The sequence below is a fragment of the Artemia franciscana genome, chromosome 8 (genome assembly GCF_032884065.1).
Source record: "Artemia franciscana chromosome 8, ASM3288406v1, whole genome shotgun sequence".
Taxonomy (NCBI): Eukaryota; Metazoa; Arthropoda; class Branchiopoda; order Anostraca; family Artemiidae; genus Artemia; species Artemia franciscana.
In genome coordinates this window covers 16,737,357-16,762,969 of record NC_088870.1, presented here as the reverse complement: position 1 = coordinate 16,762,969, position 25,613 = coordinate 16,737,357, and the positions used below count along the sequence as shown (strand labels likewise).

At 35.3% G+C, this 25,613-nt stretch overlaps 1 protein-coding gene across 1 annotated transcript in view; it reads right to left on the bottom strand.

Moving 5' to 3' along the window:
• LOC136030060 (chromodomain-helicase-DNA-binding protein Mi-2 homolog) overlaps positions 1-22,056 on the bottom strand; it is a 149,621-nt gene extending 127,565 nt beyond the window's left edge. Inside the window, exon 1 of the mRNA XM_065708687.1 lies at positions 21,916-22,056. Within this exon, the coding sequence (XP_065564759.1) occupies positions 21,916-21,949 (34 nt within the window). The 5' untranslated portion in view covers positions 21,950-22,056. The remainder of the gene's footprint in view (positions 1-21,915) is intronic.
• Positions 22,057-25,613: the final 3,557 nt, after the last annotated feature.

Sequence of the window (25,613 nt, the reverse complement as noted above, 5' to 3'; positions counted from 1 at the left end):
CCCTCATATATGTAATAAAAACTTGATAATACAAAGCTTCTTTACGTAAGCTAATTTATAACTTACGTATATCTTTTACTAATAAAAAGATTCGTAAAAAATTTAAAGTTCTAGTTGCCTTTTTAATTAACCAAAAAATCGGAGGGCAACTAGGCTTCCTCCCCCGCTTTTTTTCTCAAAATCATTCGATCAAAATTATGAGAAAGCCATTTAGCCAAAAAAAAAAAAAAAAAAAAAAAATACAAATTTCGTTTTAATTATTCCTCTGCGGAGAGCCAAAATCAAAACATGCATTGATTCAAAAACGTTCAGAAATTAAATAAAAAAAACAAGTTTTTTAACTGAAAGTAAGGAGCAACATTAAAACTTAAAACGAACAGGAATTACTTAGTATATGAAAGGGGCTGCTTCCTCACCAACGCCCCGCTCTTTACGCTAAAGTTTTTTAATGTTTTAAAAAGAAGAGTTGAGAGAAAAAGTCAAGCTTTAGCGTAAAGAGCGGGGCGTTGGTGAGGAAGCAGCCCCTTTCATATACGAAGTAATTTCTGTTCGGTTTAAGTTTTAATGTCGCTCCTTACTTTCAGTTAAAAAAACTTGTTTTTTTTTTTATTGAATCACATCTGAAAAACAGTGTTTTATATAGCTGTGTGTGAGTGAGTTAAAATACCAAAAGAAATTAAATCCTTTTAGCTAGAATTTCCTTCTTCTCAAGAAACTTCACTACACAAATTTTACATGAAATTTGACAGAGAATTTTCCTAAAGTATTTCAGAGTGTATAGTGACTCTTGATTATTAATGTTTGTTTTATTTAGTAGTAGATCTATGAAAAAAAAACACAATCGAATTTCTCATTAAATAATCAAATTTGCTGATCTTGTCGGTTTGTATTATTTAATGTGCTAATTTCTCATCAATATTTGTCCTATAATGCTGAACAGGACTTCAAAAATTGAACAATAAAATAAGGAAACTTTTGCATTTGGCAAAGTTCAGGATAAGAATTTTTTTGCTATCTTAGAAAGTAGCTGATTTATGTGAATGAAATGTTTAGCAATGAAACAACAGCATACATTATGCCCTTTGATGTTTTTTTTTTTCAAGGATAAAAATCTACTGCCTCAAAAAGACAGCAGTCTTTGATGGACCTTAATCAATCTTTCAGTATAAAAATGGAACTTTGGGGATAGATCTACTGAACAAATGAGGTCCAAAAAAAGTAGTTTCAATATTATAACTTTTTAATTTTAAGTTTTTAACTAATTTGTAAAAATATCTTAAAAAATTAAATCCTGTTATGGCTTTAAATGCCATCCAATCATTGGAATTGTGCTTTCAAAATCTAGAACAACGAAAACCTGGACTCAGACCAAAATTAAGGAAAATAATCTTTTCCAAAAGATATATTAAGACGTGCCTTTTGTAAGGTATGCATTGGTATGCTTTTGTATTTATATATGTATTTATATTATGTATGTTTTGTATTTATATGCTTTTGTATGCATTTTTTAAGGTTTATGAGAGCTTCAAAACACCCTTTTATGGCATAGTTTGGACTCTGAATTTATTTTTGAAAGGGTATTCTTTTGAATCTTGATTAATCTATTAGCTACAACTGTTTATACTAAAAAATTGGCACATTAACATACTAGTTAATGTATATTTTAATGCTCTTTCCAATTATCAAAATCCAAAATCAATTTTATATTTTAGTGGCCTGTATGCATTTGTGTATTATGCTGAATAACAAAAATTTTACAATTTACAAATCTTTTAATTCTGTAATTTTCTATGTTATAGTGCAAATGAGACAAATTACAAATTGCTTTCAAAAGTACGAAACCGAATTTAAAAAGGAGGAAAAAATGGGAATGAAATTAAAAAGAATTAGTTATAGAAAAATGTGTTTTGAATATGGCATTGGATTTTGAAGCAAATGGTAGGGTTTAACTAGAGTTCAATCAGATTAAAAACATGGACCAAGGCATCATTTTAAGGATCCTTTTGATGGCTCAAAATGGAAGTATGAGAGTAGTGATTAGTAGGCCTGTATGGAAAAAAGCATTAAATATGAATTAAGTGGTATTTTTAGCTTTCGGATTTAAAATAAATTTACAGATAAAAAAATTACAGTTTGAAACTTTCATCCTTCTAACCCAACTAGGCTACTTTCTAAGATAGCAAAAATGGAGAATTTCTAGCTAAAATCTAGAATTTTGCCAAAATGTGCTTAGACTTTTCTCTTTTTTTTCCAAACATCGAAGTTCACAGCTCTGATAGTAAACTACAGATTTTGATAAGAATATCTAGTCATTTGTTAATGTCTTATTGGGCTAAAAAATTGGTTAATAGTTGGTTTTAGGACAGATTTCATACTAAAAAAAGTATATTTATATTTACTATTTGATCCCCTAGTCAATACTCTTTCAGACTAGAATAATCATTGCTGTCATAATTGCATCCAAGATCACCCTGAGGGAGCCAGACATAGCCATAATCCATATAAAAACTTTCAGTTTTGCAGGTTTGAATTAGTTTTTCCCTTATTTCTCATCAATAGCAGGTTTTTATACAAAATTAAATTTTAAAAAACTAGTTTTTTCTTTTGAAAGTAAGGAGCGACATTAAAACTTAAAAACCAACAGAAAACATTCCGTATATGAAAGGGGCTGTCCCCTCCTCAAGGCATCACTCTTAACGCTTAAGTTTTCTTATTGTTTAAAAAAAATAGAGCTGTGAGAAAGAGTCAAACTTTAGCGTAAAGAGCGAGACATTGAAGACGAGGGAGCCCCTTTAATATACGAAATAATTTCTGTTCATTTTAAGTTTTATTGTCGCTCCTTACTTTCAGTAGAAAAAAAACTAGTTTTTATTTCATTTCTGATCGTTTTTAAATAATGCCAGAAAATATGATCTTACCTCCACGGATAAAAACCCCTCACCATGGAAATATCCTCTAGACAAGTCATTCCCGGTGAAAATTTACCATGAACAATTACTCTTAACCATTCCGCGCGCAAAATTGAGACAGAAAAGCGAAAACACGACGCATAAAAAGAATTTTGTATAGGAATTCAGGCAAATTTCGCACTGAATAATTTCCCCTGACAAGTTTATTCTCTGGAAACTTCCCTCCTCATGGAAAAAATCCCCAGCAGAATATTTACCATCCCCCACCTGAAAATGTATGCATGGATCCTAATAACAAATACTATGCGTAAAAAATGGGCAAATTTCATAACTTAAAGATTTTTCCACTGGGGCTGTGAGGAAGGGTCATGTTATACCCAAAGGCATACTTATTGGGCCTTTAAACAATGATGAAGAAAATGACTATATCAAAAACTTGATTGGACAATTTTGGGGAAAAAAGTGGTGGGGGAGGTAGCCTAGATGCCCTCCAGTTTTGTTGGTCCCTTAAGAAGGCACTAGAACTTTTAATTTCCGTTTGAATGAGCCATCTTGTGATATTCTAGGACCACTATGTTGATACAATCACCCCTGGAGAAAGAGAAACACATGCGCAATTTTTCTTTAACAAGATCACTGGACTTTTAGGGAGTGTTTTCCCCTTTCTTCGAAAATCAGGAAAATTTCCTCAGGCTCGTAACCTTTGACAAGTAAGACAAAACTTGATGAAATTTATATATTTGAAATCAGCATAAGGAGACGCTTCTTTTAATATATCTATTGGTATCAAATTTATTTTTTTAACTGTTTTTTTTTTTAAGTTTCGGTTATTATTGAGCCGGGTAGCTCCTTACTGACAGTTCGTTATCACGAACTGTTTGAACCGCAATTTTCTCAGATTTTTCTTTTGGTTGTTATTACGTATATGAGGAAGTTGACCCTCCTCAGTACCCCGCTCTTTACGCTAAAATATTGTTGAATTTGTAAACAGCTTATTATTCCAATTAAACAGTCCTTTGTGTCAATAGTCATTCATAAATAATTAGAAAAAAAAATCAAACATTATCGTAAAGAGTGGGGCAATGAGAAAGGGACAGCCCCCTCATATCCGTAATAATTTCTGTTCGTTTTAAGTTTTAATGTTGTGCCGTACTTTCAATTGGAAAAAAACTTATTTTGTTTTTATTTAATAACAACCACAAGCCGAAAAAAAAAACAATATCTTTGGTTCATTATTAAATAAAAATCAAACAGTTCCTGATAAAGAGCGACCCGGCTCAATTGTAACCGAAACTCTAAAAAACGGAATTTTGGTATTAATAGATGCATCAAAAGAATCAAATTTAACTTGTGCTTATTCTTGAACTCGCCAAAGCACTAGAAACCCTACTCATTCCCCCAAAGAGAGTGGATCCGGTCTATTTATGTCATCCACGTATCTAGAACTTGTTCTTCTTTTCATCAAGTTTCATCCCCATCTCTCTACTCTAAGCGTTTTCTAATATTTCTGTTTTCCCCTCCACCCTCCTATGTCCCGGACCAGATTCAAATTGAAAATGAAGCATCTGAGACATTAGATCTTTCTGTGTATCAAGTTTCATTAAGTTCGGATTACCCATTCGTAAGATATAAATGCCTCAATGTTCACGATTTCACCTCCCCCCAGCCCCCTTCCCAGGTGGTCGAATCGAAAAAAACGACAATATCAAGTCAATTTTTGCAGGTCCCTGACACACCTACCAATTTTCATCGTCCTAGCACGTCCAGAAGCACCGAACTCGCCAAAACCCTGGACCCCCCCCCCCCCCAAACTCCCCCAAAGAAACCAGATCTGGTCCAGTTATTTCAATCACGTATCTAGTAATTGTGTTTATTCTTCCCACCAAGTTTTATCTCGATCTCTCCACTCTATGCATTTTCCAAGATTTCCAGTTTCCCCCTTCAACTCCCCCAATGTCACCAGATCCGGCCGGGATTTAAAGAATGATTTCTGAGACTCGAGGTCCTTTTAAATTTCAATAAGATCCGATCACTCGTTCGTAAGTAAAAAATACCTTTTTTTTATTTTTTCGAATTACAAAATTACACCCCCCCCCCCAACTCCCCCAAAGAGAGCGGATGAAGTCCAGTTATGCAAAATAATTCACTTTGTCAAAATGAACCCTTGTTGCTCATATCTTTTCCCAGTTCACACACTTTCCAGTGTAAATACTGAGCAAGATCATGGAATCACTATTGATAATGAATTAAAATTCAGCACTCATGCTAAGAAGTCTGCTGCTGGTACTAATTCAATCATGGGGCTGATGAAGTGCACTCTTTCCATTCATTCCTCTTAATTCATCAATCTTCTGTATAAGGGACTTGTGAATCCTAATATTGAAGCTGGAATGCCTCTACCCTCCCCTTATTTTAAACAAGAGCTAAGAGCTTATATGGCACTTGTGACGAGTTCGGAAGAGCCAAGAGCTCATATGGTATGAGCTCGAATTACAGAATTACACCCCCACCCCCTAACTCCCCCAAAGAGAGCGGATCCAGTCCGGTTATGTCAATCACGTATCTACGACATTTATAAGCGTTTTCCATGATTTCCAGTTCCCCCTACAAATCCCCCTCTGTCAACAGATCTGGTCAGGATTTGAAATAAGAGCTCTGAGACAAGATTCTTCTATCTATCAAGTTTCATTAAGATCCCATTACCCATTCGTAAGATACCTCGATTTTCACGTTTTCCAAGAATTCCAAGTTCCCCCTCTGACTCCCCCCAACGTCGCCGGATCTGGTCGGGATTTAAAATGAGAGTTAAGTTACAAATACCTCATTTTTCTAATTTTTCCAAATTATCCCCCCCCCCAACTCCACCAAAGAGAGCAGACTCGGTCCGGTTATGTCAGTCAGGTATCTTGGACTTGTGTTTATTCTTCCCACCAAGTTTCATCCTGATCTATGCGCTTTAAGCGTTTTCCAAGATTTCCACCTCCCCCTTCCAATGACACTGGATCCGGTCGAGATTTAAAACAAGAGATCTGAGTTACGAGGTCCTTCTGAATATGAAATTTCATTCGGATCCGATCACTCCTTCGTAAGTTAAAAATTTCGCATTTTTTCTAATTTTTTTAGAATTACCCCCCCCCCCCCCAACTCCCCCAAAGAGAGCAGATCCGTTCCGGTTATGTCAATCACGCATCTAGGACTTGTGCTTATTTTTCCCACCAAGTTTCATCCCGATCCCTCCACTCTGAGCGTTTTCCAAGATTTTAGGTTCCCTCCCCCTAATGTCACTGGATCCAGTTGAAATTTAAAATAAGAGCTCTGAGACATGATATCCTTCCAAACATCAAATTTCATTAAGATCCGATCACTCCTTCGTAAGTTAAAAATGCCTCATTTTTCTAATTTTTAGAATTAATCCTCCCCCCAATTCCCCCAAAGGGAGCGGATCCGTTCCAGTTACGTCAATCACGTATCTAGGATTTGTGATTATTTTTCCCACCAATTTTCATCTAGATCCCTCCACTCCAAGCCTTTTCCAAGATTTTAGCCCCCCCCCCAACTCCCCCCAATGTCAACGGATCCGGTCGGGATTTCAAATAAGAGCTCTGAGACACGATATCCTTCCAAACATTAAATTTCGTAAAGATCCGATAACTCATTCGTAAGTTAAAAATAACTCACTTTTTCTAATTTTTCAGAATTAACCCCCCCCCCCCCCCAAAGAGAGCGGATCCGTTCCGATTATATTAATCACGTATCTCGGACTTGTGCTTATTTTTCCCACCAAGTTTCATCCCGATCCCTCTACTCTAAGCGTTTTCCAATACTTTAGCCCCCCCCCCAATCCCTCCAATGTCACCAGATCCGGTCGGGATTTAAAATAAGAGCTCTGAGACATGATATCCTTCCGAAAATCAAATTTCATTAAGATTCGATCACCAGTTCATAAGTTAAAAATACCTCATTTTTCTAATTTTTCCGATTTAACCGTCCCCACACCCCCCCCCTCCAGATGGAAATGCATCCAATACATATTTTGATACAGCTATTTTGTTCAAAATAGTCCAAAGATAAAGTAACAATGCCCCTGAGGTTGACACAACCCGTCAGAGCCCTGGGACAAGGGTTGTAAGTTAAGCACAAGGACATATAGGACTTCATGGAAGGGGTTGTTGCATAAACTTTGGAGGAGGCACATTTGATTGAAAATGGAAAGTTCTAGTTCCCTTTTTAAGAGTCCAAAGTGATTGGAGGGCAACTATCCCTTCCAAGCCCTCTTACTCCCAAGATTCATCTGATCAAAATTTTAAGAAAGCCATTATGTTCAATGTAATCCAAATATTATAAAACAAAGTCTCAGGGCAAGACACAGCCCCCCAAAGCATAATGGATAGGGTTATAAGTTATGCTTAGGGTACATAAAAGGTTTTTATGGAAGGTGTGGTTGTGTAAGGCTCAGATTAAAACTTCCAGTTCTCTTTATAAGAGTCAAAAGAAACCAGAGGGCCAGTGACTCTATTTATTCCTGATCAAAATTTAAAGAGAGTCACTTTGCTCAAAATAATGACAAGATCAATCATCAATTCCTCCAGTGTTAACACAGCCCATAGGGCCTTGGGGCAAGGGTTGTAAGTTATGCCCTTGATGCACAAAGGTTTTTTTGAAGGGGTGGTCATATAAACTTTAGGGAAGGCTCACCTGATTGGAAATTGAAAGTTCTAAATCCCTTTTTGAAAGTCAAAAGTGATCAGAGGGTATATAGCCCCCCAACACGCCCTCTTTCTCCAAATCTATCTGATAAAAATTTTGAAAGTTATTTTTTTCAAATTTCATTAACGATGCATTCAGGGTTGACACAACCTCCTGGAGCCTGGTAGCAAGTGTTGTAAGTTGTAACTTTGGGTCATATAAGGTTTTATGAAAGGGATGACTGTATAAATTTTGAAGGGGGTTCATTTGGAATTTAATGGAAATTAAAAGTTCTGGTTCCCTTATTAAGGCCAAAAAGTGATCAGAGGGCAACTAGCCTGGGGACAAGGGTTGGAAGTTATACCCCTTGGGTAGATAAGGTTTTTATGGAAGAGGTGTCAAAGTAGTCCAAAAATTATATAACAATGCCTCTGGTGTTGACACAACCCAAAGAACCTGGGGGCAAAGTCTATAAGTTATTCAATCTGTCCATTGTTAACATATAAGGTTTTTATGAAAGGGGTAGTCATATAGGCTTCAGAAAAGGCTCATTTGATTTCAAATCATAAATTATAGTTCCCTTTTTATGGCACTTGGTATTAACCAAGTGACATATAGCAATCACAAATTATGTCGGTCTGTCGGTCCTGGTTTTGCTACTTTAGGCACATCCAGGTAAGCTAGGACAATGAAATTTGGCAGGCGTATCAGGGACCAGACCAGATTAAATTAGAAATAATAGTTTTTCCGATTTGAATATCTGGGGGGAGTGGGGGCCGGTTAATTTGGAAAAAATAGAAAAAATGAAGTATTTTTAACTTACGAACGGTTCATCAGATCTTAATGAAATTTGATGTTTGGAAGGATATCGTGTCTCAGAGCTCTTATATTAAATCCCGACCGGATCTGGTGACATTGGGGGGGAAACAAAAAATCTTGGAAAACACTTAGAGTGGAGGGATCCGGATGAAACTTGGTGGGAAAAATAAGCACACGTCCCAGATACATGATTGACATAATCGGAACAGATCCACTCTCTTTGGGGTGTTTGGGGGGGGGGGTTAATTCTGAAAAATTTGAAAACATGAGGTATTTTTAACTTATGACCGGGAGATCGGATCTCAATGAAATTTGATACTTAGAAGGATATCGTGTCTCAAAGCTCTTATTTTAAATCCCGACCGGATCTGGTGACATTGGGGGGAGTTTGGGGGAAAACCTAAAATCATGAAAAATGCTTAGAGTGGAGGGATCGGGATGAAACTTGGTGGGAAAAATAAGCATAAGTCTTAGATACGTGATTGACATAATTGGATCCACTCTATCCACTCACAGAGACACAGATCCACTCTATTTGGGGGAATTTGGGGGGGGGGAGATATATTTCTCAAAAATTAGAAAAAAATTACATATTTTTAACTTACGAAAGAGTGATCGGATCTTCATGAAACTTCATATTTAGAAGGAGCTCGTAACTCAGATCTCTTATTTTAAATCTCAACCGGATCCAGCGTCAGTGGGGGGCAGTTGGGGGAGGGGACCGAAAATCTTAGAAAATAATTAAAGCGAAGAGATCAGGATGAAACTGGATGGGAAGAATAAAAACAAGTCTATTGTGCTTTAAAGCTCTTATTTTAAATTCCCATCAGAACCTGTGACATTGGGGGAGTTGGAGGGGAAAACCGGAATTCTTGGAAAACGTGAAAATTGGGGTATTTTTATCTTAGAAAATAGGTAATCGGATCTTATGTCTCAGATGCTCCCTTTTCGACTCGACTTGGATCCAGGGACATAGGGGGTTGGAGGAGGGAAACAGAAATCTTGGAAAACACTTAGTGGAGAGATCGGGATGAAACTTGATGGAAACAATATGCACAAGTTCTAGATACGTGATAGACATAATTGGAACGGATCCGTTCTCTTTGGAGGAGCTGGGGGTGTTAATTTGGAAAAATTAGAAAATTGAGGTATTTTTAACTTAAGAACGGGTGACCGGATCTTAATGAAATTTTATACTTAGAAGGGATTCATGTCTCAGAGCCGTTATTTCAAATCCCGACCAGATCTGTGACGTTGGAGGGAGTTGGAGGGGGAAATCGGAAATCTTGGAAAACGCTTAGAGTGGAGGAATGGGGATGAAGTTTGGTGGATAGAATAAGCAAATGTCATAGATACGTGATTGACGTAATCGTACTGGATTCGCTCTCTTTGGGGGAGTTGGGGGGAAGGGTTCAGTACTTTGGCGAGTTTGATGCTTCTGGATGTGCTAGGACAGTGAAAATTGGTAGGCGTGTCAGGGAGCTGCACAAATCGACTTGATAAAGTCGTTTTCCCAGATTCAACCATCTGGGGGGCTAAAGGGAGAGGAAACATTGGAAAAAAGAGGTATTTATAACTTACGAGTGGGTGATCAGATCTTAATGAATTTTAATATTTAGAAGGACATCATGACTCCCGACCGGCATTAAGCTTCTGCTTTTCCTTTTAAATCAATCTATTGATTCTTAGAATTTTGTTAGAGCTCATACCATATGAGCTCTTGGCTCTTAGCTCTTCTGGCCTTGTCACAAGTGCCACATGAGCTCTTAGCTCTTGTTAAGAGTAGAGAGTGATTGGAGAGGAATCAGCCTACCCCCATACCCTCTTCCCCCCAAATACTTTTGATCAAAATTTGTAGATAGTCATTTTCTTCAAAATAGTCCAAATGTCATATAGCTATGGTTAAAGATTTGACAATGACCCAGTCCTTGGGATAAGCGCTATAAATTATGTCAGTTGTCAATTCTTGGCATATAAGGTTCTTATTGGAGAGGACTCATTTGATTGGAAATTGAAAGTTCTAGTTCTCTTTTTTAGAGTCAAAAGTGATAAGAGGGTAAACAGTCCCCTCCCCTCATGCCCTTTTCCCCCACGCGCATCTGGTCAAAATTTGAAATAGCCATTTTATCCAAGATAGTCCAAAAAACAAATAACTAGAACTCAGGGAGTTGACAAATGCCCATTAGCACCAGGACAAGGGCTGGAACTTAAGAAAATTGCCAGTTTTCACCAAATAGGCTTTTGTGGATGGGGTGGTTGCACTAATCTTGGAGGGGGCTCATTCAATTGGATATGAAAAGATCTAGTTCTTTTGACTTCAACTGAGCAGCAAACTACAGAGATATCAAGATAGTTATGCTAGACTAACTCCTTACAGGTATAAATAAGACATTATCTGCTCTCTGGATAGACGTTGGTGTTCTTTTCAAATATATTGGTCAGTGTCTGACAATGCAAACACCGCCCCCACCTTGATGGTCCAATATAATATATTGCCTATATAGCCCCAACAATTTGTTTTTTGTTGTTTGGATTGTGTGATGCATCATTCTTCTTTATTTAACTGCTTTGAGAAAAATTCTAGATTAGGATATTTTTTTTTTATCTCAAAAAGAAGTAGAGTTAGATGAATGAAACTCCCAGAAATGGATCTAGAACCTAACAATTCCCCAGGGTAGATGTTTTGAAGTATACACCTCTACCCCTTTTGCCTTCTAAGAACATATCTAGTGACCTTTTACTGCTTTGTGTTATAAAAGAGAAACCATGAGAAATAGACTTACTACTCAAATGAGGCAAAAGGAAAGTGTTGGAGCCTTGTACCTCTACTCAGTCCTTATTTATGAGGTTTTAAGGGTTCATAAATCTGTTTATTAAATTTAGGGGAAAAAATAACTATTCAAATAACTCAAAACTCTACTAAAAAATTTAGAACTGCTTTTTCAAAAAAGAGCGTCAAGAAAAGAGAGACTGGCAACCCAATGTGCAAAAAGTTTCAGAGCTGCCAGTAGCAGGTTTCCAAAAGCTGCCAACACTTCAGCAGCACAACTTATATTTTGATAGCTATGCTTTGAACAAAAAGTATTTTTATACATCAAATCTGCAGAAAAGTAACAAATTTAGCTTAGTATAGCTTGCAGTTAGAAATAACAAAAATTTTCAGAATCACAATCAAAAATGTAATCTAATTCAGTTGCAAGTAATATATTAGCCATAAATATCATACTCCATAATTCTATATGTACCATTTTACCAAGATTACTGTACCATATTTACTCTAATACTGCTAGTGGACTATAGTATTTAAAGTCTGAAGTATACTGTATATAGTTTACTGCTGTTACTATATTATTGTTATTATCAATACCAAATATAGTAAGCTTTCAAGCTTGTCATGCTAAACAAAATAAAAAGAAATTATGACAATGCTGACAATATAATACACACATACAAATCTATGAAAAATAACAACTACAACAAACACTGACAAATAATACTATAAATGACTTAAAAATGATTTACTGTGAAAATGTGTTGCTGCTAGTTTTGTTTTGAATATGTTTATATTATCTGTTAGAAATGTTTTAGGCGGAAGTTCATTCCATGGCTTCCATACCCTGCTGTAAAAATGAATGTTGACCTATTTTCCTTTTTGAAAGTGAAGGGTACTCAGCCAATTTTGGCTGAGTTACAACATAGGCAATAATGCTCCTAAACAAATGTGGGTGATAACAGATCCTGTTATTGTTATTAAATGTGAAGAACTGTGATGTACTTATATTATGAATGCCTTTGATTAATTTGATCTATGCTATTGATGGAGTTGTACACTCCAATGCTATCTGTTTTATAAAGATAATGCATACCCAACTGCATGCCTGATGCTCATTGATCACTAAACTACAACTGTAAAAGCATCATTTGATTTTCTAGGAGAATGGTATTGATTGGAAGAATGGCAGTTACATGCATTATGAAGCTGTGTTATTAGTTTTGCCCCAAAACTAATCCCAAAAACAAACAGAGAAATACTGTTAAATTGTAGCGTGGCTGTTTTGGGCTACTAATCTTCCATGTCCCAGCTTTCCCATTACACCTTGATAACTACCAGCTTTTTTAGGACTCTTTCAAACAAAAAAACAAAGTTTTGACAGAATTTGGTTATTTGTGCTAGATTAGGACAAATATTCACTTTCAGTAGTAGAGTAAGTAAAAGCTTGTTCACAAGGACAAAGAATAACAACACCTTTAAAGTAAAGTTTTATGGAGCAACATTGAAACTCAATGACCTTTTCATTTGAAAAAGTTCTAAAAATCAGCCATATGAGAAGAGATACATCTTTTCTAGCAGAAGAGAAGAGATATTTCCCAAGATAGACATCACCTGGTAATAAAAGGAATCTCAAGAACAAAAACAGCTCTTTTTTAAAGTTTTAGTCCTGATGGGTCAAGTTTACTCACAGTTTATTCCCAAAAACTGTATGATCAATTTCCAAACACATATATCAGGTAGCAGAGTAAGACATAAAAGTAAAAGTGAAGTAACTTACTTGAAAAAGCAAGTCTGAAAATAACATAAAACTTTACAAGAAGACAAATTTTACTTTTGCCTATAATATATAATTTCTAATGAATCATGTTTTGGGGTTACTTCCATGTTAATCAACAATTCCCTGAATTTTAATATAATCTTTAGCTTAATTTTGTCTCATTTAAGAGAGGCAGAGGGAAGGGACTGCACTCTTACAGTAAGAAGATTATATTTAGGAAAAGTTTTGAATGAGAATTCTAATTCTACCACAACTGTCTTTAATTATATTGTTTAATAACTGCTCAAGCATTAGAAGTTGCAGAGGTACTTTCCTAGACCATAAAAAGATACAAGACTGCAGTTGAACCACTCAATCAAGCATGGACACCCTCCAAAAATACTGCAGGGGGGAGAGCACTTGAATAGCAATGGTGAGGGGGAAAGAGGAGGGGAATACATTTGAGCATAAAAGGTTGTTTGCAAAATGAAATTCTCAAGGAAAAAAGAAAAGTACTTAATTTTGACATACCACATAAAGCAAAATTCAACAAATTATTAAATGTGAAGATTCTTGTCAAAAGGATTAACTCCATTATTTGGTACTTATGTATTATACTGCCAACACTCAAGAAGTGAAGTTATGTTAATCCTAATAAAAAATACCAAAACAAAATGAAAATAAGATACTTAGGAAAAAATTTGGCTATATATTTGCACATTAGAGGGCGGGAGTAACCTGACTTAAAACTAATCTGCCCCCTCCCCTAATTAACATGCGAATATACAGCCAAAATTACATACTTCCAATGCATTCTGTCACCCACCACTTGTTTTATCCTAAGTGTAAGCTAACTGTTTCTTAATACAGATAGATAAAACCAGTTTGTTCTTGAGTTTCAAACAGCATAAACACAAGTGTTGGCAGTATAACACATAAGTACCTTTTAATCTATCACACATTCAATTATTATGTATTTAAGATTAATATATTATTCCCAAGACTTAAGAGTAAAAAAATAAGACTCAAACTAAATTGCAGAAAATAAGAGAAAAAGGTAGTTTCTGTGTAAAACAATGGTTATATTTTAAAAGAGCGTAAAAAAACGGTCTGAAGTGTTATGTTCATCTAATTTATAGCTTGATAATGAAAATATCTCCAAATTTATCACAGAATCCCCTCCCCCCTCTCTGCATAGGTACCATGCTTTCCCTTTTTCATTTTAGAATACTTTTTCAATTTAACTCTCTTATATTTTCAGACATTTGAAAATTGAACAGAATAGTAAAAGAAAACAAAATTTAAACTCACAGGCTGTCTAAACTAAAGCTCTTTGTATTGATGCTTGGAATTACACTGAATGAAAACATATTCAAGTGAAATTCTTTACAAGTCACAAGAAAATATTTGATGAAATGGCATTGTCATATAAGCATTGTGCTTTTACTAGCATAGGACCATGATATATGTCTGGTTTTGATGTGTTGTAAATAATTAAGACAAAAACTTAGGAAAGTAGTTAAAACATTATGTCAAGTTAAGTGAAAGTGATACTAGGGGTGGATTGTCTGTCACAACTGATAAATCACTAGGGGTGGCAACCGTAATGAAAGGCGGGTTTTAGGGGAACCTGTTCTTCTTTGAGAAGACAGATTTTTGGGGAAATCCCCCAAAATTTGCAGGATAGTGGAAGCACTGGTATTTTCAAACAAAATTTGCCAATAAATTTTACAAGGTCATGAAATCTATCAAGTAGCATTGCTACTTTTCTACCCCACTTTTTGCATAGCAGACCACAACTTGTGTTTTGATAGCTTTTCTTTGAGCAAAAATCATTTTTATATATAATTAAATAAAAAAAGTAAGGAGCGACAATGAAAATTAAAACAAACAGAAATTACTTTGTATATGAAATGATTTATCCCCTCTGCAATCCCTTGCTCTTTACGCTAAAGCCTTTAATTGTTTTAAATAGTAGAATTGTGGCAAAGAGTCAAACTTTAGCATAAAGAGCAAGGGATTGCTGAGGGGACAACTCATTTTATATACAAAGTAATGTCTGTTCGTTTTAGGTTTCAATGTCGCTCCTTACTTCAGTTAAAAAACTAGTTTTTATTTATTTAATTTCTGAACGTTTTTGAATTAATGCATGTTTGATTTTGGCTCTCTGCACATAAATTATTAAAATGAAATTTGCATATTAATTCTTTTTTTGGCTAAATGACTTGCTCTTAGTTTTGATCAGACAATTTTGGGAAATAAGAGGTGGGGAAGGAGGCCTAGTTGCCCTCCTATTTTTTGGCTACTTAAAAAGGCAACTAGAACTTTTAATTTTTAACAAACGTTTTTGTTAGTAAAAAATATACGTAACTAAAGAATTAACTTACATAACAAACTTTTATTTTTCTTATATTTGTATTATGTATATGAAGGGGTTTGTCCCCTCGTCAATACCTCGCTCTTTACACTAAATCTTAAGTTTCATACCCAATTCTTTAAGAATGATCCTTGAATCAGAAAGGCCATAAAATAAATAGCTGAAATTACTAAAAATACTTTAGCATAAAGAGCAAGATATTTATCTCCTCCTAAATACCTCACTCTTTATGCTAAAGTATTTTTAGAACCCCTCATATGTGTAATAATATTTGTTTGTTTTAAGTTTTAATGTTACTGCTTACTTTCAATTGAAAAACTTTTTCATGTTTATTTTTTCATTGTTTTTTTTTATAGTAATGCTAGAAAATCCTGCGCCCTTTTCAGTGAATTTCTCTTCTGCCATGACGTATTTCTCCAAGGAAAGATCCTCCCACATAGCCCCCTCCCCTCAGCCCGACCCCCCAAACCAAAAAAAATCCCCCTGAAAATGCATGTACTCTTAACAATAACTATTACTGTATGTTTACAATGGTCAAAGTTTGTACCTTGCAGCTCCTCCCCCAGGGACTGTGGGGGAGTAAGTCATCCCCAAATACATAGTTTTATGGTTTTTGACTATGTGGAACAAAATGGCTATCTCAAAATTTTGATCTGTTGACGTTGGGAAAAAATGAGCATGGAAAGGGGCTTAGGTGCCCTCCAATTTTTTGGTCACTTAAAAAGGGCACTAGAACTTTTCATTTCCATTAGAACGAGCCCTCTTGCGAGAATCTAGGACCACTTGGTCGACACAATGACCCTGGGAAAAAGAAAAAAACAAAACAAATAAACACACACCCATGATCTGTCTTCTGGCAAAAAATACAAAATTCCACATTTGTGTAGATAGGAGCTTGAACATTTATTTATAGGGTTCTCTGATATGCTGAATGCGACGGTGTGATTTTCGTTAAGATTCTATGACTTTTAGGGGGTGTTCCCCCTATTTTCCAAAATAAGGCAAATTTTCTCAGGCTTGTAACTTTTGATGACTAAGACTAAATTTGATGAAACTTATATATTTAAAATCAGCATAAAAATCCAATGCTTTTAATATATCCTTTAGCATCAAAATTCCGTTTTTTAGTTTTGTTTACTATTGAGCAGGGTTGCTCCTTACTACAGTTCATTACCATGAACAGTTTGAAAATGGCATTTTCAGGCAAAATCTACCAAAAAATTTGAAAACTCTTAAGTAGCATTGCTACTTTGCAACCCTACATTTTGCATGGTGGCTGGCAACCCCCACTTTTATTTTGTCACAACATGGGTGGGTATAGGCCTATACACATGCAATTTTCTAAGCTCTAGAAATGCAATAAGGATAGAGATAGTTGTTTGATAACAAATTTGTAGAAAGTATTTTAGGCCTTGAAGTCATTCCATAAACTTTTCAGTATCATGGAAAGGAGATAGGTTAGAAAAATCAAACTTTCAGTAATGAACTTAGGGCCAAAAAAATACTCTGGGAAGGTATTGCCAAGTTTCTATGTTAACCCTCTTCTGAATTCCAAGTCTTAGAAATTTGTCTACTTGACATGTTGGCAAGACTCTATTTTCATCACAAGCTGTCAACAATTCATATTACTGCAGATAGCAAAATTCCCATGATTGCATATTGTTTCATTGTCATTATTACAGAAGCACATCCATATTTTAGCTTTCTAAAATCCCCATTCAACAAAACTAAAGATGCATAAAGTGGGCAGGGTTTTGAAGCCATGGAAAGTGTTGGGGTTGGGCAATATGAATGAATAATGACATAAAAACAAATACAACCATCAGGATCTAGCTATATGCAGCAATTCCAAAAAAATTGAAATAAAAAAACTCACAAAAAACTAAAATGTCCTCCCTTAAAATGTTTAACATCTCAAAAGCTTGCCCTTGACTAACTGAAATTTCTGCAGAAAAAAGGGATGCAATGATGAAAGATTATGACCATAACAAACAAGGCTTAACCAATCAGACCTTGCCCAACTGCCTGCAGGGTTCATGGACAAATACACTTTGCTCTATAGGTAATGTTACCTGTAAGTAAAATTGGACAGTGCACTGCCTACCTTTCATAATATTTAACTAATCACTCTGATTGGCCAGTTCAAATTTCAACACAGGCCAATGTCACAAAAGCTATTATTGCAATTGTTCAGAACCAGTTGGCTAATTTAAACTCAAAAGTAAAAGTCAACCATCTTGGATATTAGCATTAATTGACAGGAGCTTGAACTATCTTTTGACTCCTTTCTGTACAGAAATTACCAGGGATGACTGGAATTAGCATTTAAAATAAAATTTTATTCATATTGTACAACCCCAACTTTTCCCTTTGCTTCAAAACCCTGCCCACTTAATACATTTTTAGTTTGCTCTATGGAGGAGGAGGATCAGCCAGAAATGGATATACTTCTAGAGCTAGTATTCCTAAGTGCTATACTATGGAAACTATACTGCTTTGCAGCATAGTTTCCAGTTTAGACAGCATGTGATGAAACTAAAGTTTTACCAACATGCCAATACATATTGAAATATTGACAAAACAATATTTTACTTTATTTTTCAGTTATCACTTCCCTTTTCTTTGGTTTTAGCTCTGAAAATGTAATTCCTGTTATTTGAGTAGAATTCTAAGTCTTAACAATGAGTTTTTTTTCTAAAATTAGAAAGTGTATATTGCAGATCAGCATAACATCATAAATCGGAATTGAATACAAAGTTATGAAGCTGAAAACAGTTTTGTTGTAGGCCTACTTCACTTGAGCAAAATATCTTTTTCAAGGTTTCACTTTTATAACACCAAGATTTTTTGATTTTTTTGACAAAAAAAACTGTTTTGTCTGACTACTTTGTTTTGACAAAACAAAGTAGCCTATCCAAATTCTAGATAGACTATCAAGGAAACATTTAATCTAAGGAAATTAGGCTATTGTGAAACAAAATAATTATGCTTAAAAGGGTAAATGTTTACTTTCATTCTAAGTGCTTTAGAGGGCATATTACTGCATATAGAAAGATTCTGATCATCACATAGTTTTTTTATTTTTTTTTAGAGCTTGAATAAATATAGGGTAAAATTATAGCAAACTGTATAACAGGCTTTTGTATAAAGTGAATATACCATTTAATGCCCTTTTTTATGCTCTTTATGAATATAATAATTGCTTCTACCTCAAATTCAGATTTCCTAACCTACCTTATTATAAATAATTTTAGCACTGAGAAAATGTATTATTGTTCTGTTGAAAACAGTACAGAGAAAACATAGTATTATTTTGTCAGAACCAAAATATAACTTGTACTTTAATTGCAAATTTTTCATTTTTAAGAGCTTAAAAAGTGCTTAAATTTGAATTTGTGGTAAAACTGATTATTATATACATAAAGAACATAAAAAGAGGCATCAAGTGGTATGTTTGCTTCATTGGTAAGTTGGTTATATGAACTATCATAATTTTTTGAAAATTTGTCAGTTTTAAGAGCTCAAGAAGCACTTAAATCAGAATTTGAGGTAGAAGCAATTATAATATTTGTAAAGAGCATAAAATTACCTTAATTACCTTAATTTGCACTTTGGAGCAAATTAAGATCTGTTGAATGCTCCTGAGTTGAATCGGTGATGTCTCATAGCAGGTATGAGCAGGACGGAATGTCCCACTCATACTTCCAGTCTTTCCTGGCCCACTCTTTGTCCAGTGCCTTCTTGAATGCTTTGGGGGTGGGGGCTGAGACTGTTGCTTCGCACAGTTCATTCCAGGGGTTGACGACTCTGTTGGTGAAGAAACTTTTTCTGGCCCTGGTTCTGACTGACTGCTTGAACAGCTTCTTTGAGTGTCCTCTGGTGCACTGTGGGGGGCCTGGGTGGATGGGCAGGATCTTGGCATATGATGAGTTCAGCAATTTGCGGGTCATCATCATGTTGCTACGGTTGCGCCTGTACACAAGGGTAGGGAGGTTGAGAGCCCGTAAACGATCTTGATAAGGTTTGTCTCCAAGGTTTGTGATGGCCTTGGTTGCTCTCCTCTGGACTCCCTCAATTAGCCTGGCATCTCCTTTGTATGTTGGGAAGGCAGCGCACATGCCAAAATCCAAAACGGGTCTGACTAGTGCCTTGTAAAGTTTCAGGAAAACTAGTGGGGATCTGCTGGTAACTGTTCTTTTGATCAGACCTAAGTTTGTGTTGGCCTGGGACACACTCTTGATGGTGTTGGCATGGAACTTGAGAAGGCTGTCAACGATGACCCCAAGGTCGCGTTCCTCTGTGCTGGTCTTGATGGGTGAATTGGAGTTGGAGGCATGTTCATGTATATGGTATTGGGCGCATGGGTTTGAGGATCCAAAGTGTAGCGTGCTGCACTTGCTTATATTGAACGATAAGAGCCATTTGTCTGCCCACAGCTGGATTTTCTGGACATCTGTTTGCAGGGATTTTACATTCACTGCTCCAAATAGCTTTGAGTTGTCAGCATAGAGAGACAAGTTGTTTTCCACCTCGCTGAATATATCATTGATGTAGATGTTGAACAGTGTAGGACCAAGAACAGTTCCCTGCAGTACTCCACTGATGACATCACAGGGCTTGGAAAAGACCTTTTCACCTCCAGCACCAAATAGCCTGACTCTCTGGGTTTGTCCTGACAGGAAGTCCATAAGCCAATCAACCAGGTTGGGGTGTAACTGGGCAGCAGTAAGCTTTTCTCTTAGCCTTTTGTGTGGGACTTTATCAAAGGCCTTAGCAAAGTCTAGTAAAACTAGGTCCACTGGCAATCCTTTGTCAAGCAAATCTATAATGATGTCATATGTTTCCAGTAAGTTTGTTTCAACTGACTTTCCTGGTTGAAACCCATGCTGATTAGGGGATAGGATATTGTTGACTTTCAGATGTTCCAGTATTGCATCATTGACCACTCTTTCAAGGATTTTTGCGACTACTGATGTGAGACTTATAGGTCTGTAGTTTTCTGCTTTAAGTCTGCTGCCTTTTTTGAATATTGGGGTCACAAAAGCAGTTTTCCAATCAGATGGGACAGATTTGGCATTAATAGACTTTTGGAATAGGTCAGACAGTGGTCCTGCGATGATGGTTGCCAGTTCCTTCAGCAGTCTTGGGTGTAAGTGATCTGGTCCAGCCAATTTATTTGTGTCAAGATTTTGAAGCCGTTTGAGGATGTTGGAGGGGTTGATGCTGACTTGCTCCATTGTTGTGGGGGCTTCATAGCCCGGGCAGTTTGGCAGGGGGCCTTCCGGTTCACAAGTGAAAACTGAAGCAAAGTGCCTATTTAGTTCATTTGCTACATCAGTTATGTTGGTTACAGTAGTGCCACAGGGTTTCACCAGTCTGGAGATAGTTTGACGGGAGTGGTTCTTGCTAGAGACATAATTCCAGAATTTTTTAGGATTTGTCTTACTTTCTTTGGCAAGATTGGACTCCAGATTTTTGTAGAGTTTTCTGGTGAGGTTTCTCAGCTTGTTTTGTGCCTTGGTGAATTTTGTGTGTTGCTGCAGGTCTCCTGACTGCCTGAACTTTTTCCATGACCTCTTTTTCCTGTTTATTTCTCTTTTGATGTCTTTTGTCATGTAGGGGAGGGATCTAGGTTTTGGTTTGAAACTGGTCTTTGTGTGGGCATCCTGAGCTTTCAGCAAAACACCCTTGAATTTGGTAAAAAGGCATTAAGTGGTGTATTCACTTTATACAAAAGCCAGTTATGTGGTTTGGTATAAATTTACCAAATATAGACCTTATGCTGCTGCCATGAAACTATTACTAGTCATGAAATTATTGTTAATAGATGCATTTTGACTTTTTGAACATCTTCCTCTCTTGCAAAACTACCTAACAAAAAACCTAACCTAACAAAAAATCATCTATAAAAGCCACAGAGTAATTTTTAGTCTTAAAATGTTAGCAATTCCAAATTTCCAATCAACAAAAACAGAAATGATTACAATTCTATATGTATGGGCTAAATACAAGAATTTTTTGGCCAGAATAACTCCATAACAGTCAGTTTGTGGTAGTTTTGCAAGAGAGAAAAGATGTTCAAAAAGTCAAAATGCATCTATTAACAATAGTTTCATGACCCAAAAAAATCGTTCTGGTAATACCAACATTGACCATTTGCTCTATAGGTAATTTTCTGTAATTTTAGGTAATGTTTAGCTCTGTAGCCCACTTTGGGCATTTTTAGTCTTGTTGGAGGGGGATTTTAGAAAGCTAAAAAATGGATGCACTTCTCTAATAGTAACAAAGAAACGATATGCAATCATTAGAATCTTGCTATAGCCTATACAGTAATATGCACTTTAGAACACTTGGAACAAAAGTAAACATTTACCCTTAAAAAGGCTAGGATATATAGGTAGTTTTCTTTCATTTGAAATATTAAAAGAAATGTGGAAAATAGTTAGCATACCCTAACTAGGCTAGCAAAATCCAAACTGTCTATGTCCTATCAAAGATTAGTCCTCTGATATTTTGATTAATGTTGCCAACTTTCTTTTCACAAAATACCTTAACACTTCAGATATAAATTTTTGAAGTAATGTATTAAACCTACCTTCATAAGCATTATCAACAGCTCGTGCGGCCATTTTGCTGACCAAGCTTTAAGATGTTGACACAAAACGATCTATTTCCAAACTCTTGCTTACAAACGAGTTCGTTCTTTTTTCAATAAGGATTAACGGTGATTTGCAGTGTTTTTACGTTTCGTCTAAACAATCTGCGAAATCTCGGCGTTTTTCGGGTAAGAAGTCGGTAGATGGCTTTTAAGATTCAATAGAGCTTTCAGTGGAGCTGTTTTTCATTTCTTAGGATGTTCTTTCTCTTTTCCTGTTGATAAAGCGGAAAAGATCCTCTTTTCCACTTTTCCTCTATCTAAGGATAAATAATAGACTTGTGGGTAAATAATGTGGAAAATCACGGCGTTTCCCTCTTGGAAGTCGTTAGATAATTCCTTAGATCTTTTTGAGATTGGGTATCAGTAAAACTGTTTTTCAAATCGTAGGATGTTACTGAAGGTGTTAGATAAACTTGTGGATAAATTTTCATATTATAATAGCGCAGAGAACAGATAAAAGAAGAATTTTGTATTTATATGCTGTTTCAAGAAGGATTTTTATTTCTAATCTTTATGTATAGACTTTGTTATAAAACAAACTTACGGGAATTTTTATAAAGACCCTCAAACCCTCATGAAGACGGAGCCGGGTTGCCACAAAAAGCACACCATTAGAGTCATATGGTCAAAAACCATGAGCAGGGAAATTGGAGTCCCCATATTGAGTAACCAGTAAAATCACTTTTTGCATGGGAAGCACTGGCATGATATGTTTTTTGCCCAGGGGTGATTAAGTTAGAACATTCGTTTAAGATTGTTGGGGGAGGGCCAATTTGAGGAAAATCATAATATCTAATTCCCTCTTTTCAAAAAAATAGATTATGCAACAGTAATGGGGTGTTTTGTATTTATTTTTACCGCCAAACAGCAATTCCTGGAGATTAGAAATTCTAACATAACCAATTTACTCTTCATATTCTATAACTCTAAATAAGAGATTTTTAGCCCATCTCATCTAAGTAAAAAAACATTGCAGAATGGTGTTTTCTACCATTTTGAGGCGCAAAATGTCAATTTTGGAAAAAAAAAGGACCAAAATCCCGAAAAAGAGGAGTTTTAGGATTGCCAATCATGTTTTAAAGGTCTAAAACCCTATCTAGAAGGTTTTGAGCCCCTATTTGACGTACAAAATCAAAGTAGTCCTTTCTATCATTTTCCATTACAAAATCTCAATATTGCCCCAAGGATTTTTTCAACTTTATACTTTAAATTAGGTTTTCTTTTTCCATCACCACAGTGCCTTTATATGACAAACAAATAAACGGTCAAATGGTACAAGTTCATTTATTATAATTGAAAACAGATACAAAAGTCTGAATATTTCGACCACATATATAGCGGTCGTTATCAGCAAAAGTGCTGAAATGTTTATATCTGCTAATGACGATCTTTGTTTCTATGGTGGAAATATCCAAACTTCTGTATCTGTTTTCACTGTCTAATAAATGAACTTATTCCCTTTTGAACATTTATTTATTCGTTACCCAAATATATTAAAAATACCAGGGTGAGGGCACTTCGCAACAACTCACCCCCCCCCCGCCCGTAAGTCGTTACGCGCCATTGTAGTTGTGTCCCTGTGTCCCACCTATGAATATAGATAGATAGATATATGTTTTTAACTGCGTAAACCTTGCAAATATACAACATTCTTGGCTATCCCATTGTCTGTGCATATAAAAAGCCTTATATACTTATAATGATGTAATATGCAAACGCCCCTTTTACAAACAAACAAACATGCATACATACAACTTATCTATATATATATATATATATATATATATATATATATATATATATATATATATATATATATATATATATATATATATATATATATATAAAGTTCGAATTCAGGATTTCGATATGTTCGACGTTGAAAGTCCTTTCTACGTTGGGAGACATTTCACAACGTGCAATCAATTCAGAATTGCTATCACTGACGAAGTACAGTTGTAAAAATTTGTGATTCTCACCTGAGAATGGTAGAAGGGACCCTGCTCTATGACAAATTTGCCCTTTTATTTTAAAAGTAGGTATAAATTGATCTTGATTTTCAATTTGGGCACCAAACGACGTCATTTGGAAACATGAGTTATATTTTCTGATGTTTGATAAAAAACGCTTAGATTCTGACATAGTTCCAGTAAGCAAAGTCTTCAATGGCTCTGGTGGTGCAGCCAGTTGAGGAAGTTTAACTTTTCCTGAGGTGCAATTCCCATTGTTTCACCATTAAATTTCAAGGCCTTCCAATAGGGACAAATTTTAGACATAGTCCCGATTTGAACACATTGACTCAAGCTATAAGCATCGACTGGGCTGTACCTGAATACCAGGCGTTAATTTTCATGTTGCTCTTGTGATTCCTCGACACGCTTTCTTTTGGCATTATCTCTTAAAGCCGCAAGCCTGTTTTCACGTTGCTCTTGTGATTCCTCAACACGCCTTCTTATTTTACTTTCTCTTTCAGCAGCAACTTTTTTTCTTTTTAGGTTGTTTCTTTATTTAGTTTTTTCTTTTTTTTTATTTTTTTTTTATTTATATATATATATGTTTATTCTTCTTTTTAATTTTTAATTTTTATTTTTTTATTTTTTTATTTTTTTTAGCTTTTTTAGTTTTTTTAGCTTTTTTTCTTTTTAGTTTTTACTTTTTTTTTATTTTTTTTAGGTTTTTTCGTTTTAGGTTTTTTCCTTTTTTTATTTTTTTTATTTTTAGTTTTTTTCTTTTTTTAGTTTTTTCCTTTATAGTTTTTTTTAGTTTTTTATTTTTTCTTCTTTTTTCAGTTTTCTTTTTCTTCTTTATTTTTCAGACGTCATATGCAAACCCTCAAAACAAAAATACTTACAACTTATTTTTATATATATAGTATATATATATATATATATTCATATATATATATATATATATATATATATATATATATATATATATATATATATATATATATATATATATATATATATATATATATATATATATATATATATCTTATATATATAGATATCTATGTAAAAACTAGCTGTTGGGGTGGCGCTTCGCGCCACCCCAACACCTAGTTGGTGGGGCGCTTCGCGCCCCCCAAGCCCCCCCGCGCGCGTAAGTGGTTACGCGCCATATTAGTTACGTGCCATTGTAGTTGTGTCCCTGTGTCCCACCTGTGAATATAGATAGATTTATATATGTGTTTCAAACTACGTAAAAATTGCGAATATACAACATTTTTGGCTTTCCCACTACTGGGAGCTTTCCGTTTCAATTGCCAGCAATTGATCTGAAAATGTTTGACCAGAGTCATCGTTTTGCAATCGGACACGCATATTTGTAGTTAATTTTAATATTTTTACGTGTGCCCATAAATTAGAATTTTTCAGGCAAGCATTCATTTCGTCTGCAGGAGTTAAAATACGTAAAAATTGCGAATATACAACATTCTTGGCTTTCCCATTGTCTGTGCATATACAAAGCCGTATGCACTAATAATGACTTCATATGCAAACACTCTTTTTACAAACAAACAAACATGCATACACACAACTCGTTTTTATATAGATAGATAGATAGATAGATACAATACAAATTAACTGCGTAAAACTTGCGAATATACAACATTCTTCGCTGTCCAATTGTCG